Source organism: Tiliqua scincoides, chromosome 1, assembly GCF_035046505.1.
Source record: "Tiliqua scincoides isolate rTilSci1 chromosome 1, rTilSci1.hap2, whole genome shotgun sequence".
Taxonomy (NCBI): Eukaryota; Metazoa; Chordata; class Lepidosauria; order Squamata; family Scincidae; genus Tiliqua; species Tiliqua scincoides.
The window spans coordinates 293,233,892-293,250,474 of record NC_089821.1 but is presented as its reverse complement, the minus strand read 5'-3'; the positions used below and the strand labels follow the sequence as shown (position 1 = coordinate 293,250,474).

Here is a 16,583-nt window from a genome sequence, read left to right as displayed (position 1 = left end):
GGCTGTTTGGTTTAAAGAGTTTGCATGGAGGAAGGGACAAGAATACTTCTCCATAGCTATCTTGCACTGCCCTCCATGCTAGGCTCCTCAAATCAACGAGAAAATGTGGCAGAAGGGAGACGTTTCAGGGTGGGGGAGGGTGGGTGGCAAGCATTCCCAGAGGTGGACAGGGAGCGGGAGGCAGGACCAGGATCCAAGCTCTGTTCCTGGGTGGCCCAGGGCACTCCCAGGCTGCTCAGATTTGCCCCACCAATTTCGGTGGTACAGTTCCAAGTAGCCCCATTGGGGCTGCTGCGGCTCTCCCCGGGGTAAGGGGGAAAAGTTAGGCTGAGCCTAACACAGCCCAAAACTTGTGCTGGATACAGCGCAGGCCCACCAACCTGCCTGTTCCAGCACGTTAGGATTGCGCTGTTAGTCACTCACTGAATGACTTCCCCTGGGGGGGATGGACAGGCAGAATATGAGCTTATTAATTCTTTTAATTTTTTAATGGCTAAAGAGAGCAAAATGCTTGGAAGCATTCTTAGTTTCAATATTTGCACATCCTCATTCTTTTACTTGCTAGGAATTCCATCTGCAGCCTGCCTGGTCTATGCTGCTTCTGTTTGATATGGAAGTGGTGAAGTTTGGGTTCCCAGCCTGTTCTGCTACGGCTCACACCAAACAGAAGCGGTGTGAACCAGACAAGCTGCAGGTCACACTCCTTGCAAACAAGCTGAAGAGAAGGAGCAGGCTCCAATTCGCCTGTTGCTGCCCACTTGTAGGTGTTGAGCGTTTATTGGGAGTGCTGCAGGCTCTCCCCCCCCACTTCTCGCAGCACAGGAAGAACTTTATCTCCTCACTGTGATCTGTGCTTTGTCCTCACAAGGGAATTAAAGTCTAAAAGGAATGTGTCCCTTTAACTGTCATGCAAGAATGGAGTGAGGAGACAGGTGGCGAAGTTCTCTTTTTCAAGTAGCATTCCCACCAGAGGATTCCAGACAATCTGCCAAGGCAGATGGTGTGGTGGGGGAGGTGGGATGCGGGAAGATGGTGACAGGGTGGGGAAGGTGGAATGAGGCAGAGACAAGAGTGAGGGAGGGTGAATGGGGTGGTGACAGGGGTGCAGGAAGGGCAGATTAGGTTTGGGAAGGGGGCAGGATTGGTGGTGGCAGCAACTGCCAAATCCTAACCCCCTTCCTGGACCTGTTGCAGGGTTCAAGAAAGCAAGGCTCAGTACTCAAGGGTGATCGTTTGCAGGCTTTATTTCGTTGCAAGCGACGGGCATCTCATGGGACTCACGTCTCAAAGCATGAGAGTCATTTCCCAATGTTAACTGGTGCCTTTATACCATTCTGGGTCCTTTGTTTGAAAACCTGAACTTCCCATTGTCTGGAGTTTGACATCATAGATGGGGCTAACTCTTAATTGGCTATAGATAACTTTAGAGATACCTGATAGGCTTGTTTCAGGTTACAGTTCCCATAAAAGGCAAAATTAAACATATTGAATTACAAAGTTTTCAAGAACCAGCAGGGGTTGCTATAATATCATTTTATCCAGTACTGACCCTTACTTGCATCCATCAATCCAATTAGGGGCTTCCTTGACAGGTCTTCACACCATCCTCATTAAGAGATGACACAATGTATTCTGACTGGTACCGTTGTCTTTCCTCTGCATGCCTTTCTCCTATGCTAATGTGAAACTTATAGAAACACATGTGAAACTTATTCATTCATTAAAATTTTATTTATGTATTTTATATAAAACGGATTTTTTTCAGACCCTGAACATGTGTAAAATATACAGTGTGTCCCTCATACTGAAGAGTTTGGAGATCCCTGCTCAAAAGGCCAAACTAAACATTACAACACACTGCAACACCATGGTGGGGGTAGGGGGGGCTTTACCTCTTCGACACCACTGCAGTTCCTATCCTGACTGCACCCCACCCACACACTATTTACACTTCTTAAATGATAATTATGCACTGCATTCAAGTCTGCTAACTGAGAAAGTTGATGATGATTTTGTATATTCTGAGTATGGAGCTACAGAGCAACACTGCCAGTAGCAATTTTAGGAACCCAGGAACATCATTGCAAGTTCTGCTGTTTGCCTCAGTTTCGATCTTGCTGCCGGATGAGACAAGCAATTTCACTGAAATCAATCAAGACACCATTTGGGGGCCAGAGTTGGCTTTCAATGAAAACTTTATTTCCACTAAAAATAGCGGGCAGGAGATAGGGGGAAAGATCACAATCAGTAGTGGACTGGGGCAAAGTGCAAAAACCTCCCCTCCCACTGTGGTTGCACCCCATTTCACAGCCCCCTTTAAAAAAAATCTCAAAACACACTATGCTAGAATATACATTTATCGGTCTATGTCGATTCACCCCAGCCAGAGTTTTAGCTAATCCCAGAGAGAATTTGTCTTTATGAATTTATGAACCCTTGCAATGGTTGGGAAGGTTCTTATTAATTTATCTCATATTGGATTTATATCAAGAGTTCGTGACCAATTACTGCCATGTAAATATTATCAGTTTGAATGGCCTTGTGCAGGTGTCAGTGAGGCCAGTGTGGGCCTCTGATTTTTCTTAGTTCTAGTATCTCTTCCATTTAATCACTTGTTCTCCAATGCAAAACACTCTCCTCCATTCATTATTGATCTATCTAATTTCCTGTTTCCATGTTTCTGTCACCATTAAAGCAGTTCTTATTTCAGTTCCCACCTGTTCATAATGAGCACTTGGGTAGTTTCATTTAGTAAAATCACAAGTTTCCATCTTTCCTAATCAAGACTCTGTCATTATCATCACCAAAGGCTGCAAAGCTAGTGGAGAATGACAAAGTTACATGAATATTAAAAAGAAGCTTATCAAAGCATTTCATGTCCAGGGATAATTGTGACAACCCCTTGAAATGCTGTTGCTCATTTTTCATTCACTTGCTATTGTATGGTAATACTCAAAGGCTTCAATCAGTATAATTTGAGTTATGAACACAGCCTTTTGCCCTGTGTTTGTTCCTAAGTGACAGTACTATCAAACTCAAGCCTATTGGTTCTACACAGCAGACCAGTAGTATTGTTGGCTGTGCCAGGAGAGGAATGGCTACTCCCAGGATGACTGGTACTGGAACACTGTGAAAGGTTGCTGCTGGAAGTGGAGAAAGTTGCAGCCAGGCTCCAGCCAGGCTCCCACTCTGTCCAGGGGCCCAGTAACCTAAGAGCTAGTTCCTATCATCCACTGGTTCTCCTTCTGGCCATCAGCCTTGCTTAGGTTCACTGGCTAGCCAACATCCTACTTACTAGCCAACTTCCTCCAGATTGCCCTCATCACCAGCTAGCCTGAGGTTATATGGAACATCTCCATCCCTTTGCTCCACCCTTCCTCCTGGCCAGGCTGCAGTAGCCCAGTCTGACCGCCTCCCTGGCTCCCCGATCCTGCAAGTACTTGCCACTTCTGCTTGTCCAGTGCCTAGTAAGGGTGACTCTACTCCCCTTGCCCTGGGCATCAGTTGCTTCTTCCTCAATCACAGGGGGACTGCCCCACCTGTGATCGAGGAGGGTGGGGTGCCTGCACCCCTTGACAGAAGCTGTGGCAGAACCAGTTGCTCTGTCACCTGGCTTGTTGTTGCCAAAGCTGTCTGTGTTCCTCTGGCAGGTGGACCATGGGAAGAAGCTGCCCAGCGCATCCTTCTTGGGGCTGGTCCTGCCAGTGAGGTGGGGAGGCTCCACATCACTGTTACTGCCACCATAGGGAAGCCCACTGACTGGGAGCTTGCTGTGTCAGGTGCCTTGTGTGAGTATACAGGATACACTTCGCACATGAGATGTAGGCAGGAAAATCCCAGTCACTGACCAATCTGATCTGGGGTGAGATTGCTTTCTGACCCCAAAGATGGTTCAGTCAGGCCCCAAGCATGAGCAAAATCAATTGACTCAGTCTACCTAAGAGATTCAACCAGGACATAACTCCACACCACCCAACTTCATTCTTGATGTGATGGTGCTCCATAGAAAGAGGATTAAAGCCCCATTAGCATATGTAGGAATAGTTCTTTCTGAGCCCAGGGAGCCCATTGAGCATCAGAAGAGGAAACCACAAAGACTCTTTCACAATGTATTCATCCCATCATAGGTTGCTTCCATACTAGCTATTTTTTCTTGAAACTGCTATCCTTTCTTTCTTCACTTACTTTCATGGAAATTCCAGGTGACATTGTTGTCAGACCACTGAAGTCCAGTGATTTCCATGTTGTCCTCTTGAGTTTGTTCAGATCTGACTTGTGTGCACATGCATGTGTGTCTGTTCTTGCAGTAGATTGTAACTGCAGTGCCAGTGTGTCCAGTATCAATGGGTAAGGCACCATTCAGGCTACTGTGCTTTTAATGCAAGGTTTCCCATTTTGAGCTCCTGCATATTCTAATGTTGCATGATTGCAGCTGGGGAATTGGTGATAAATACCTGCTTGCCTCTTGAATATCCTCTTTTAATCACTTTAGTGCCAGTTTTTGTTCCTGTTGGAGGAAGCTTTGATTACTGATTTTCCTTCATATTTTTATCTTTTTCCTTTTTAATTGGGTAATAGTTATTTAAAAATGAAAAATATTCAGTAATTAAGCCTATGGGGGGGGGGGAAGGAACTGATAATAGGGCAGCTAAGGCAGGCTATTGGAGGGGTAATTAAGAGTCATCCCTAATCCCCCAGCTGTGATCAACAGGAAGCAAAAAAACAGGCAGGACCTGCAAACAGGAGACTTTTAATGAACACTGAAAAACATATTTGCTGAACAAAAATTTACATGCAAGTAATATCACAGCAGGAGAACATTAGCCATGGGGAAGTGTATTGCTGGATAATGTTGCAATACATTAAGTGCTTTGCAGAACCTTTATTTAAATTTGATTTACAACTAATGCCTCAGCATCATTAAATGGCTCTAGTGTGGAAGTGGCTTTAAATTGAGTGATCCTCTTTAATCCTACAGACAGGTATGAACATTCAGAGAGTTTATGCACCTAATAGTTAAAATCTCTGATTTGTAACCTTAAATGTGTTGATTCAGTTTTGAAGTGGAAGATCCTCTTTAACCCAAAGAGCTGTCCTCTCATTGATGTAATGTGTATAATCTCTGGAGATCTTTTGCTTTCCCTCTTTTGCAAGTAGAAGGCAGGACATACAAGCTTTGTACCCCTTCCAGCACACTCTCTTGTATAATAATACTGTATAGTGTAGTGATATCACCTTCCATGTTTCCTTCTCCTAAACTAAATCACCCACACCTTTTATTCATGACATTTCCAATAATTATTCCAATTCTTTTTTCAATTGCTTGATATAATTCATATGCACCTTCTTGAATATCAGTGAAAAAAACTGAACTTGCAATGCATGTGATGGGATAGCCTCACCTGGGCTGTATACAATGTTATCAAAATGGCTGTTGCTAGATACTAAGGTTGCAGTCCTACACTAAGGAAATAAGCCCCTTTGAACATAGTGGAGAGATTTACATCTGTACAGGATTGCACTGTAATACTGCTTAGGTCTATGTTTTCTCATGTTCAGTGGTTCTCAAACTTTTGTGGAGACCCACTGGAAGTGATGTCATGGCCGGAAGTGACATCATTGAGCAGGAAACATTTTTAACAATCTGAGACTGCAATCCTATCCACACTTACCCAGGAGTAAGCCCCACTGACTACAGTTGTTAAAAGCATATACATTGCAGCCTGTTAAAAGTACGATTCTCCCCAAATGCGGTCACATACCATGGTGACATCAAGTCCAATATACTAAAAATAAAATATTGACATGAATTTATTGACATGAATTCAGGTGACCCACCTGAAAATATTGACATGAATTCAGGTGACCCACCTGAAATTGGCTCACAGTTTGAGAAACAATGTCTTGACCCACAGTTTGAGAAACAATGCTCTAGTTGCAGCTGCATTGAACTGGTGGCTTATAGTCATCTTGTGATCAAGCAAATACCCTGAGATCTCTTTCCTCTTGGGTGGTTTTCAGTTAATGACTTCCAAGCAGATAACAAAAATCTTTTATTTTTTGGTATATAAATATATGACTGTACATTTTGCAATGATGAATTTAATTTCATTCCAGTTCATGAGGTTATCCAATTAATCCTGCATAATTTATTGATCTTTCTGGGTGTTGCAGTGCTTTCTATACATGGTGTCATGTTCATGATCCAACATAACACTCCCCCTTTCTTCCTGTTCTTATTAAATAAAACAGCCCCTAAGGAGGCTCCATGAGGAATCCCACTGGCTCCTTCTTTGTAACTTGAATATTTTCTATTTAGCAGAACTGTTTATCTTTACTCTTTATTACGATGGCTCCCATTTTCAAAATGGAGCATTTGCAGGCACTGTATTTTGAAAGCTGGGATGGATGCCTGATAATTCTAGGGGATTTGCTTCAACTTTATCCTGGGGCATCTGACATCAGCACTTTGCCTTAGAAGCAAACATAAGTAACTTGCCTTGATCGTCCCATGTGCAAATCAGCACACCCACACAAGATCTCAATGCATGCAATTCACTGGTTGTGTCTTTCATAGAAGTAACACAGTGTATAATTCTGATGCGTGCAGAAAGACCTGGGCAGAATATAGGAACCTGCCTTCTACTTCGTCAGACCTTTGTCTACCTCAGTATTATCTATTCTATACCAGTGTTTCCCAAGCTTTGTCCCCCAACATACTACTTCACATGGTTCACATATCCAAGGTGCCACCAGAAGTAACTGCAATGATGCTATTACCTTCTGGGTTTGGAGGCCAGATGCGACAAACACTGGTAAGAGGCTCAAGATGGGCAGAAGGGCTTTTTCAAGTGTGCAAAAACTGTGCTGGAGCTCTGCTTGCCAAGCAGAGCCTCCTATCACTGTCACATCGCAGCTGCCAGCTAGTGAGTATCCAGGGGTGCTGCATGAACCACTGGACACCACCTTGCGTATCAGTGGTGGGAAATACCACCAGTTGGGAAATGCTGGTCTATACTGTTTGGCTGTTCACTTATGAATGAGATATGATTAACTAGCAGCATCTGATCTGTGTGGCTGCATTGTGCACCCTTTCGACACATGGAACATCTCTTACTGCACTGCAGTGCATTTTTTTTTGTGTGGTGGTGGTGCACAGCATCTCTGGACTAGGGGCCCAATCCTATTCAACTTTCCAGCACCTTTGCAACCGCAATGCAGCTCCAGGGCAAGGGAACAAATGTTACCTTACCATGAGGATGCCTCTGTGACTGCCTCCCCACCAAAGGATGCAGCAAAGGATGTAACCCTTTGGCATGGCTGCTCCAGCACTGGAAAATTGGATAGGATTGGACCACTTAATGTTCACATTAAAATGTTATGTTTGGAAATACATAAATGTTCTACTTGTATTTGGAAAAACAATGTTCAGAGAAAGAGCATTTCCTACTGACAGAAATTTAGAACAAATCACTGCTGCTTCTTTTGAGGACAACCTACTGATAAGATTGACAATGCTTCATTTTAGTTTCCAAAAGCTATTCTTGGAAAATGGGGCATGAAAAGAGAAGAAACAAAAGAAACTGGATGCAAAATTAATTGGGCAGGCTGATCCTATGAATGCACAACAAACAGTGGTTTGCAGTGCACCATTTAATGTGACAACCTCTATTTGGCAAATGGAGCAGGGGTGCCCAGATAGTATTAATGGGTTTTGTCAGGCAGTCTAGCACTCTGGGGCTCATGGGTTGATAAGTCATTGAGAGAATGAAGGATGAGGTTCTGGAAAAGCGGCCAATATCAGCAGCTATGGGGGTGTTGCAGAAGTATCAGGAAGGCCCAGCCAAGGCCCTAGCACAAGGAGGCAAAGTCTTCCTTCATGCCGATACATGTACCCCTTATGCTGAATCTGATGAGCTGCTATCTTGGTACAGCAGCTTATAGGAGTGGGTGGTCAGTGTAGCAATGTTAGTTTCTTTCCTCCACTCAAGTCCCTGCTCCTAACTCAGAATTGAATTTACTCAGAATTACTGCAGGAGCTCATAAATCTGGTTATACTACATGACACCACTGGAACCTTCTTTCTTGGGGGGGGAGGGGGGGCTTGGAGAGCAAATGAAGACAAATGGCATGGCGCAAAACGCAGCAGATATTAACCAGCAGCAACAATATGAGAGGTATCTCTTCTAAAAGGTGTTTGACTCTGTTAGTTCTGCCTCTGTGATGACTTTTGATCCCCACTTATCTTTACTGATGTGCATTCATTGTTGTTTACCTATCAGTACTTGTCTCTGCCAGTCTGTTATTCATAATCCCCAAAGCGCCGACACCACCAGCAAATCCATTCTGTCTGGAAACAGTGCTCATCTGTCTTGGAAAGCCATTGGCACTGTCAGACAGCTGTTTCTGCATGATGGCGAGTGACACTTTGTTAGAGGCCAAGAGGTCTTTCATGGAGATCATCTCGCCAGACATTCTGCGCCCGTCTGTTTCGCTCTCCAGGACGCCATCTGACTCAATCGAGATGTTGTGCTGGCTCCGCGCAATGCCTGGGACCACGACATTCCTCCGTGTCCGAAAGAGTTTTCTTTGGCACCTCTGACATGTGCATTCCAGTTTCTTTAATATCCAGTTTATGGACTGTTTGATGACAATAGAAATCACATTAAACAAGGAGTAGATGCAACACACTCCCATGAGAATGAAGACAAAATTGCCAAATCGGTAAAAGCCAAAGTTATCGTACTGGCCATTCTGGCTACTGACCAGGTCACCAAAACCAATAGTACTGAAGGCCACAAAGCAAAAATAAAGAGAATCAAAATAACTCCACCCTTCCATTGGACTGTACATAGCAGAGGCACAACAGGAAATGATGAGTGATGCTAGGCACAAGATAAGCATGACGTAATACACCGATGGCTTCCAGCCTGCTAGGCTGTCCACTTCAGCATTCCCTGAGGCTTGTCGGATATCTTGGGGAAGGGCCCCCTTTCTCCTTAGTTGTCTTTCATGGCAGGACTTCATGACATATGCAATGATCGTGATCAAGCGCTCCAGGAACAAGTTGAAGAACAAGATGGTCCCTGCGCAACCTATGAGACCATAAAAGATCAGGAAAAGCTTGCCTGTAATAGTGGCCGGTGTGGTCATGCCAAACCCTGTGAGACAAAATAGGAAAAAAATTCATGTAAAATCATGAGGACCTCCAAGCTACACAAAGTTTCAGAAAGTAGGCAAAACCAAATCCCACCCCAAAAATGGTCTAAGAGAGCACTTTTCAGTAAACTGGAACTGAACTTGAAAGCTCCTGGTTGCCTTGAACTGTACTCCTGAACATGAGAAGTGGGAACCAGTTCAGTAGGGTGCTCAGGAATCCTTTGAGGAGTGGTGAGGGTCACCCCTGCTCGGGCAATATGTAGCGAGTATTTCCCAATAAGCCATTTGAGAAGCAGAGGAGGCTGAAGAGAGATGGTACGCACAGCCTAGGGCTGGTAATCCTGCTTCTACTCAGGTGGAATCCCCCCCCCCAATAAGTTTTTGCAAGTAACAAGGCCCCAGTATAGAGGATTCTTTGAGGCTGCTGGAAACTTCCTATGATTCTTGGGCACTTATAGAGTTATCGAATCATACAGCTGGAAGGGATTATCAAGGCCATCTAGTCCAAACCCTGCCTGAAGCAGGAAATCCTCCTAATCTCCACAAGGTGCCTGTCGAACCTCCGCTTGAAGATCTCCAGTGAGGGAGAATCTACCACCTCACCCTTCAGTTCCTCCTTGCAGCCATTCACCTTAAAAAGACTATAGGCACAATCCTAACCAGGTCTACTCAGAAGTAAGTCCTATTTTGTTCAATGGGGCTTACTCTCAGGAAAATGTGGTTAGCAGTGCAACCTAAATTCTTTTCTTTTTTGCTTAGTTAGTGGAGCTTATGGAAAGAAAAAAAATAGATCCCTGAGGAGTTGTGTGTAGGGGAGATGATAATTAAAAAAAGAAGGCTGTGAGATTGTGTGACTGTGTTGTTTAGCAGCTGCCAAAATAAAACAACCAGTTTGTTATGTTGCTAGAGCCCTCCCTAGGTAGCTGAACCTAAAGCTTTTTCCCCACCAAGCAAGGAGACTTTCCTCTCAATCACTGTATATTACTTGCTCGATGATTTATTAGGTTTGCTGTGTCATGATGGAGAAACTATTTGCTTTGCCTCTGTAGTGTATAGTTCAATAAAGTTAGCAGAGGCCTGGGAAAGAATTACTGTTCTTTAGCTCCCTTCAGCAGAACCATCATCATCTTGTCATGGCTGCTGGTGAATGAGTGTAGGCACCAGACAATGCTGGGTCCAGGCTTGAGAGGGTCTTGGGAAATGTGCCCTCCTAAGACATGTGCTTATTCCTTGTTCCCTCATGTGGGAAGGCCCTGGTGGGCTAACTGGGTGGCAAATACCGGTGGCAGATATGGAAGCACTGGCACAACTGGAAGAGCTATTTTAATTCCGCCACAACACATGGGCCCTGGAGAGAATTGCTAAGAAGGATTTAAGGGAGCCAGTGTGGGCATTAGCCATGTTTGGCCTTCCCAGAATGCTGGGGCCCAACATTTTCCCAAGAGTGCCACATGTGGGTGCCCTTTTTTCTGGAAGCAAGATTGATGACCATTGGGAGCACAGTTTTTCCCCGTTGTGACACCCATGTAATGAAATTTTACTTTGAGGGGGCTTTGCCAGGCAGGAAAGCTTCAGAAATTTTGCAGGCTGAGATCAGAACATTTTCATTTATTATGCCAATTGGTGACAATTAACTTTATGCTTGTTTAAAAAATTAGGGTTAAATTTTCTGTGATCAGAATCTTCTGCATTTTTTAGGTTAAAAGGGGTTATTGCTTCTTGCCCTCAAGTCAGATTGAGACTACAGTACTGCAGGAGAGAGGCTAACATTCCCCTCTCCCATGCTTTTCCTAAGAAAAATCATACACACATACACTCTGTTAAACACCGCTGTTTAACTTTGTAAAGAAAAAAGGATGGGTAAAATGTCTTCACCAGTCATCATACAGTGCAATAGTTCATATGTTTGTATTATGGCTTGATACTGGGGGACAGGGGCTGACAAGCCACCACAGGGGGCATCCATTTGGGTGACCTTTGCTCTGATTTTTTGCCTTGTAAACATGTAAGACTCTTCCTTCCAGTCAAAAAACACGAACTGTTACCTTCCATTTCATGGAGAACACACATTTGCTCCAAAGCTATTTTCCGGTGGAGTGGGGTCTGGTGGGGCATGTCAGTTACATGACAAAGGAGAAGTTGGGAAGATTAAAACAGAATGGACCACTGGAAAGAAGAAGCTCCTTCTAACGTTGATTTCAACCAGCACCTGCCTAAAAACACCATCATGAGCACTGCAAGTCATAGAAGAGACCTGATTTGGAAATATTTTGAAGAAATGCCGTTGCTGGGTACAAAAGGTAAAACAGAGCAACAATAAGATGCAAGTTTTGGTCGCTGGAATGAAGCAACATTAAATCAATGGGTTTTATTTCTATAGCAACCAATAAGCATGAACTTTTACTTAGGAAGTGTATACGCAATAAACAGAGAAATTTGATTTAAGTAGACAGTCTCACTTGGCCTTAGAATGAAGTTGCTGATTTAAATTGCCCTGATTTATGTCAATCCATTCGGAGCAGGCAGCAGGTCTGGGGTGAGATTTCACCTACAGGGGTGCAGAGGAAAGGCACCCCTTTCAGCAGTGCCACAATTCTAATTCAACTTACGCCATGATAGATGAGCAGTCCTGTAGGAGAGCACTGAGTGCACAGCTAGGCAAAATAGCATCCAGCTGTCATAAGATGGGGGACTGAGATCAGATGAAAAGCAATGAATCAGTAACAATTGCCTAATAAGAATAATTATTTTGGCAGGGAGCATACCATGTGGGAGCAGAAGCTGCTGTCTTTCAGTACTTTCTGCAAACTACCTTGGAGATCCTTCTGAATTGAAAAAATGAGATAAAAATCCAATAGGTAAATAAAACAAAAGAAGGTGTTGTAGGAGAATCGGATTATTGCACTACTGACTCTTGCTGTGTGCCATTATTGGCGAAGGTGAAAATTTACCAACAGCATGTAGGTAGAGTTAATCTGTCATCGGTTTTGGAAAAGACATCAATTCCTGAAGCTAGTTAATTCTGCATCTATGTTGTGTGGATGTGCACATATATCCCATTCAAATCAACACACAGAACCAAAACAGATGTACTGGGAAACATGCATAAGTAGAGGTGTTTTTTTCCTAGAGAGTAAGATAAGATTACAGCCAGGCAGCCCAATCCTGAGCTGCCCAGAGCTCCCAGACCCGGTGGCTACACGGAGGGCTGCCACCGGATCCTGCGCCTCCCGCACTACCGCAGGAGGCTCCTCCGGAGGAGGGGACATTTGTCCCCTTCCCCTGAGTAAAGGAAACAGCCCCGCAATGGGGCTACTCACTTTAGCATTGACCAAAAGGCTGGTGCTAAAGTAAAGGAGCTCGTGTAGGGCGAGCAGCCCTGCATGAGCGCCTTGGATCCTGCGGAGCTTGGCTCCGTGGATCCGCCCCTCCCCTGACACGCCTCCCCCCTCCCCAGAACGCCCCCCACGCCCCTGGCCACGCCCCTGCCTCCTGTTCCACAGCCCGGCAGTCCGGGAGACTGTGGAGCTGCAGAACCTGGGCTCCTGCTGGGTGCTAACCCAGCGCCGACTGGTGCTGGGCTAGCTCCGGTGGAAGCCTGGCGGTGAGCCCTGCAAACATGCCTTACGGCACATTTGCAACTAAAGTCCGCAGCGCAGAGCCATGCCGCGGACCTCAGGATTGGGCTCTAAGTCTTACAGAACTCAATGGGCTTACTTCTGAGTAAAATAAACACTATTTTCAAACACCTCTATGCATAGGTGAGAGTTTGGAAGGTCTGCTTTTTCCCTGCTTTGCTCCTTTGACACATAAAATTTGTGGGTCAAATTCTGCCTACATCAAGCCCCACGCTACAGCACAATGCCTTCCTTGCTTGAGTTTGAGTTTCAAGTTGCCTGGCACCGTTACCTGATTTACGGTAACAGTCAATCCTGGTCATTTCTACTCAGAAGTCTGTCTCACCAAGTTCAATGGGTGTACAATGCAAAAGTACACAGCTGAAAAACTGGCAGAAGTTTTACAGTCTGAAAGTGTAAAATGACTGATTTACAGAGAATCAGCATGTAAAGTTGCTTCTTCTTAAAGCAGAAAAATAAGTAATTATTATTTTAGTATTTATAAACTAATATTTATATAGCTCCCCTGGCTTTGATCCAGGCAAGGAGATTGTATCCGTAGTGCAAATACAGGGTTGAGTGTGGATTCCATACCAACGGGTGGACTTCAGCACGTGTTCATAATGAAGCTGAGTTGTGCCCTTGTTTTATTCCTCCCCGTCCTGTGCCAAATCCTTTACTTTCTTCCTCAATAATCGAAAATCATTATGAACAAATACTAGCAATAATTTCTGGCAGTAAGCTCACCTGGATGCATTTGATAGCTATAACTGTTAGTTATATGGACTTTCTCTGGGGCCTCAGTAAACTGTGCTCCTCCAGCTACAGGGATAAATCAGTACCTGAAATATCTTCAAGTTCCTTTCATGTGCAAAGTACTCTGAACCAAACTTCAGTGTGCTCTCATATAGGTCTGCAACCAAAAAGCTGTTTTCATAATTTTATCTGATTCTTATGTTTTTTGGTGTGCTGAATTCGAAAATGACCACCGTTTTTTCCTGGGACATCAGGTTTTTTCACAATCGAAATGTGCCTTGGTCAAACAGGTAGCTGGAAATTGCTAAATTTCAAATTCATCATACTTGGGGGAAAAAAAACTGAACATGGAAAAACAAATTTATTTTCACTGCCAGTGCTCCCAAAAACATGAAGACACATGTTTATTGGTCCTGATGGTGATCACTGCATTGTTGAGTGTGCATGCTAGGGCATGCCTGAACATGTTCTTTCCTCCACAATCTTGTATTTCATTTTAGTCGTCATCCTGCTATTGTTTGTGTGGTTCAAAATTAGTGCAATGCCTCCAAGAAAGTGTGTAAATTCACCTGACAGTTTTTGTTTCATATGTGGAGAGTTCATGGTGAAAAAGCAGCAGTTGAATATTAAGGATTTTGTTAAGAAAGTTTATTTCGTTTATTTTAAATTAAAACTTGGTGACTAAGATAAAGTTTGGGCTTCTCATAAAGTATGTAAGTGGTGCGTCGAAGATCTTCGTAATTGGTCAAAAGGCAAGATAAAAGCTTTTCGATTTGGAATTCCTATGATGTGGCGTGAGCCAAAGAATCATAGTGATGATTGTTATTTCTGTTCCTGTGATGCGAAGGGGTACAATTCAAAGTGGAAGTGCACCATCACGTATCCCAATCTTCCTTCTGCTATTCATCCCATTCCCCATGGTCCAGATATCCCTGTGCCGACCCTCCTACAAACCTGGATGAAGTCAATTGTCCTGATGAGAATGGAACTGTACCTCAGCCTGAAGATGGATCAAGTTCTTCAGATGCTGAAGTTGACAAACCAAAACTTTTCTCGCAAGAGGAACTCAATGATTTGGTGAGAGATCTAGATCTACCTAAGCAATCTGCTGAATTACTTGGTTCTAGACTTAAAAGCAAAAATTTGTTGGTGGAAGGTACATCTTTTGCATGGTACAGACATCAGGAAAAAGACTTTCTGTCTTACTGTTTTTATGAGGGCAATTTGGTGTTTTGCTCTGATTTAGAGGGGTTGATGGCTCAGTTCCACATTCAGTATGATTCTTCTGAATGGAGGCTTTTCATTGACTCTTCCAAAAGAAGCTTAAAAGCAGTTTTACTTCACAATGGTGGCCGTTATGCGTCCATTCCTGTTGCTCATTCGGTGTATTTGAAGGAGACTTATGAGAACTTGGAGTTGGTACTCAAGAAAGTGGGTTATCAAAACCAAAACTGGTTGGTATGTGGGGATTTAAAAGTATTGTGTATGCTGCTGGGACAACAGGCTGGGTACACCAAATACCCTTATTTTCTATGTTTATGGGACAGTAGAGACTGACAAAATCACAGGAAGCAAAAAAAATTGGCCACCAAGAAGTCTAGTTGTTGGTGAAAAGAATGTTCTCAAAGATACATTGGTACCCCCTGAGAAGGTTTTATTACCACCACTCCATATAAAATTAGGATTAATGAAGCAATTTGTTAAGGCACTTCCCAAAGATAGCAAATGCTTCAAGTACTTGGGATCCAAGTTTCCAGGTTTAACGGAGGCAAAACTGAAAGAGGGGTTTTTTGTTGGCCCGGATATTAGAAAACTCATATCCGACAAAGACTTCATCAGTTCAATGACTCCAACTCAAAAAGAAGCATGGGTTGCCTTTACTGTGGTCATAAATAACTTTTTGGGAAACCAAAAGGACTCAAATTACAAGGAAATGGTGGAAACAATGTTGAAAGGGTTCCACAAGCTTGGTTGCTCCATGAGCTTAAAAGTCCATTTTCTCAACTCACACCTTGACTATTTTCCTGAAAATTTGGGAGCAGTGAGTGAAGAGCAGGGAGAACATTTCCAGCAAGATATAAAAGAAATGGAAAGAAGGTATCAAGGGAAATGGAGTGTAACGATGATGGCTGACTACTGCTGGATGTTGTATAGGGATCTTCCGGAAGCCACCTACAAGAGGAAAAGCTCAAAAAGAAGTTTAGAGTTTAAAAAAAGACGATTTCACAAGCAATCTACTTGAGTGTGGTGTTAATTTTGTTGTCACCTGTGCAAATGAGTTAATATTTTTCATATAAATAAAATATTTGCGTTAAGAGATATTTTAAAACTATGACCACCCGTTTGTTCGAAAACCTGACGCCCCAGGACAAAACTGCTATCGTTTTTGGATTCGGCGCACCAAAAAACGTAAGAATCAGTCAACAAAACAAAAACAGCTGTCCAAAAATTTTTTTTTGCAGACCTGTGGACATGGACAGCATCATAGCAGGAATCAATCTGGTTCATTTGCTTTTACCAAAACAGTGTAAGTGACACTGTGAATGCTTACTGTGTAAGTCATTTCTTCTTCCAGTTCTTTTTCAATAATAGGTCTGATAGGGATGGCGTTCTCTAGTGTACAGTCTGATTAAAGTTGAAAAATTGACAGAACTTGTATCAAGGAAGAAAACTGACAAATCAACAGCTTTTCAGGATCATTGTGGAGAGTGGGGGTGTGTGTTCTAAAATCAAACAAGTAATGGCAAAACAGAAGGCAACTATGGCAAACAGAATGCCAGAATGGCATTCAAAACAGAATGGCAAATAGAAGGCAACTAAAAACTGCAACAGAAGGCATCTATCTCCGGACCAGATCAGATGGAAAGCTCTTCAACCTCTCCAGACTGAGAACAAAGTCCAAAGTCCAGCTGAAACGTCTGCGTGACTTCCTCTTTGCTGACGATGCAGCCGTCACTACCCACTCTGCCAAAGATCTCCAGCAGCTCATGGATCGTTTTGGACCTGCCAAGATTTTGGACTGCCAAGATTTTGGACTGACAATCAGCCTGA

General features: G+C 43.5%; 1 protein-coding gene across 1 annotated transcript in view; it reads right to left on the bottom strand.

Annotated features, from left to right (window-relative positions):
* Nucleotides 1-8,271: 8,271 nt before the first annotated feature.
* Nucleotides 8,272-16,583, bottom strand: part of KCNK13 (potassium two pore domain channel subfamily K member 13) — a 57,705-nt gene continuing 49,393 nt past the window's right edge. The window contains exon 2 of the mRNA XM_066612148.1: nucleotides 8,272-9,161. Coding sequence (XP_066468245.1) covers nucleotides 8,272-9,161 — 890 coding nt within the window. The remainder of the gene's footprint in view (nucleotides 9,162-16,583) is intronic.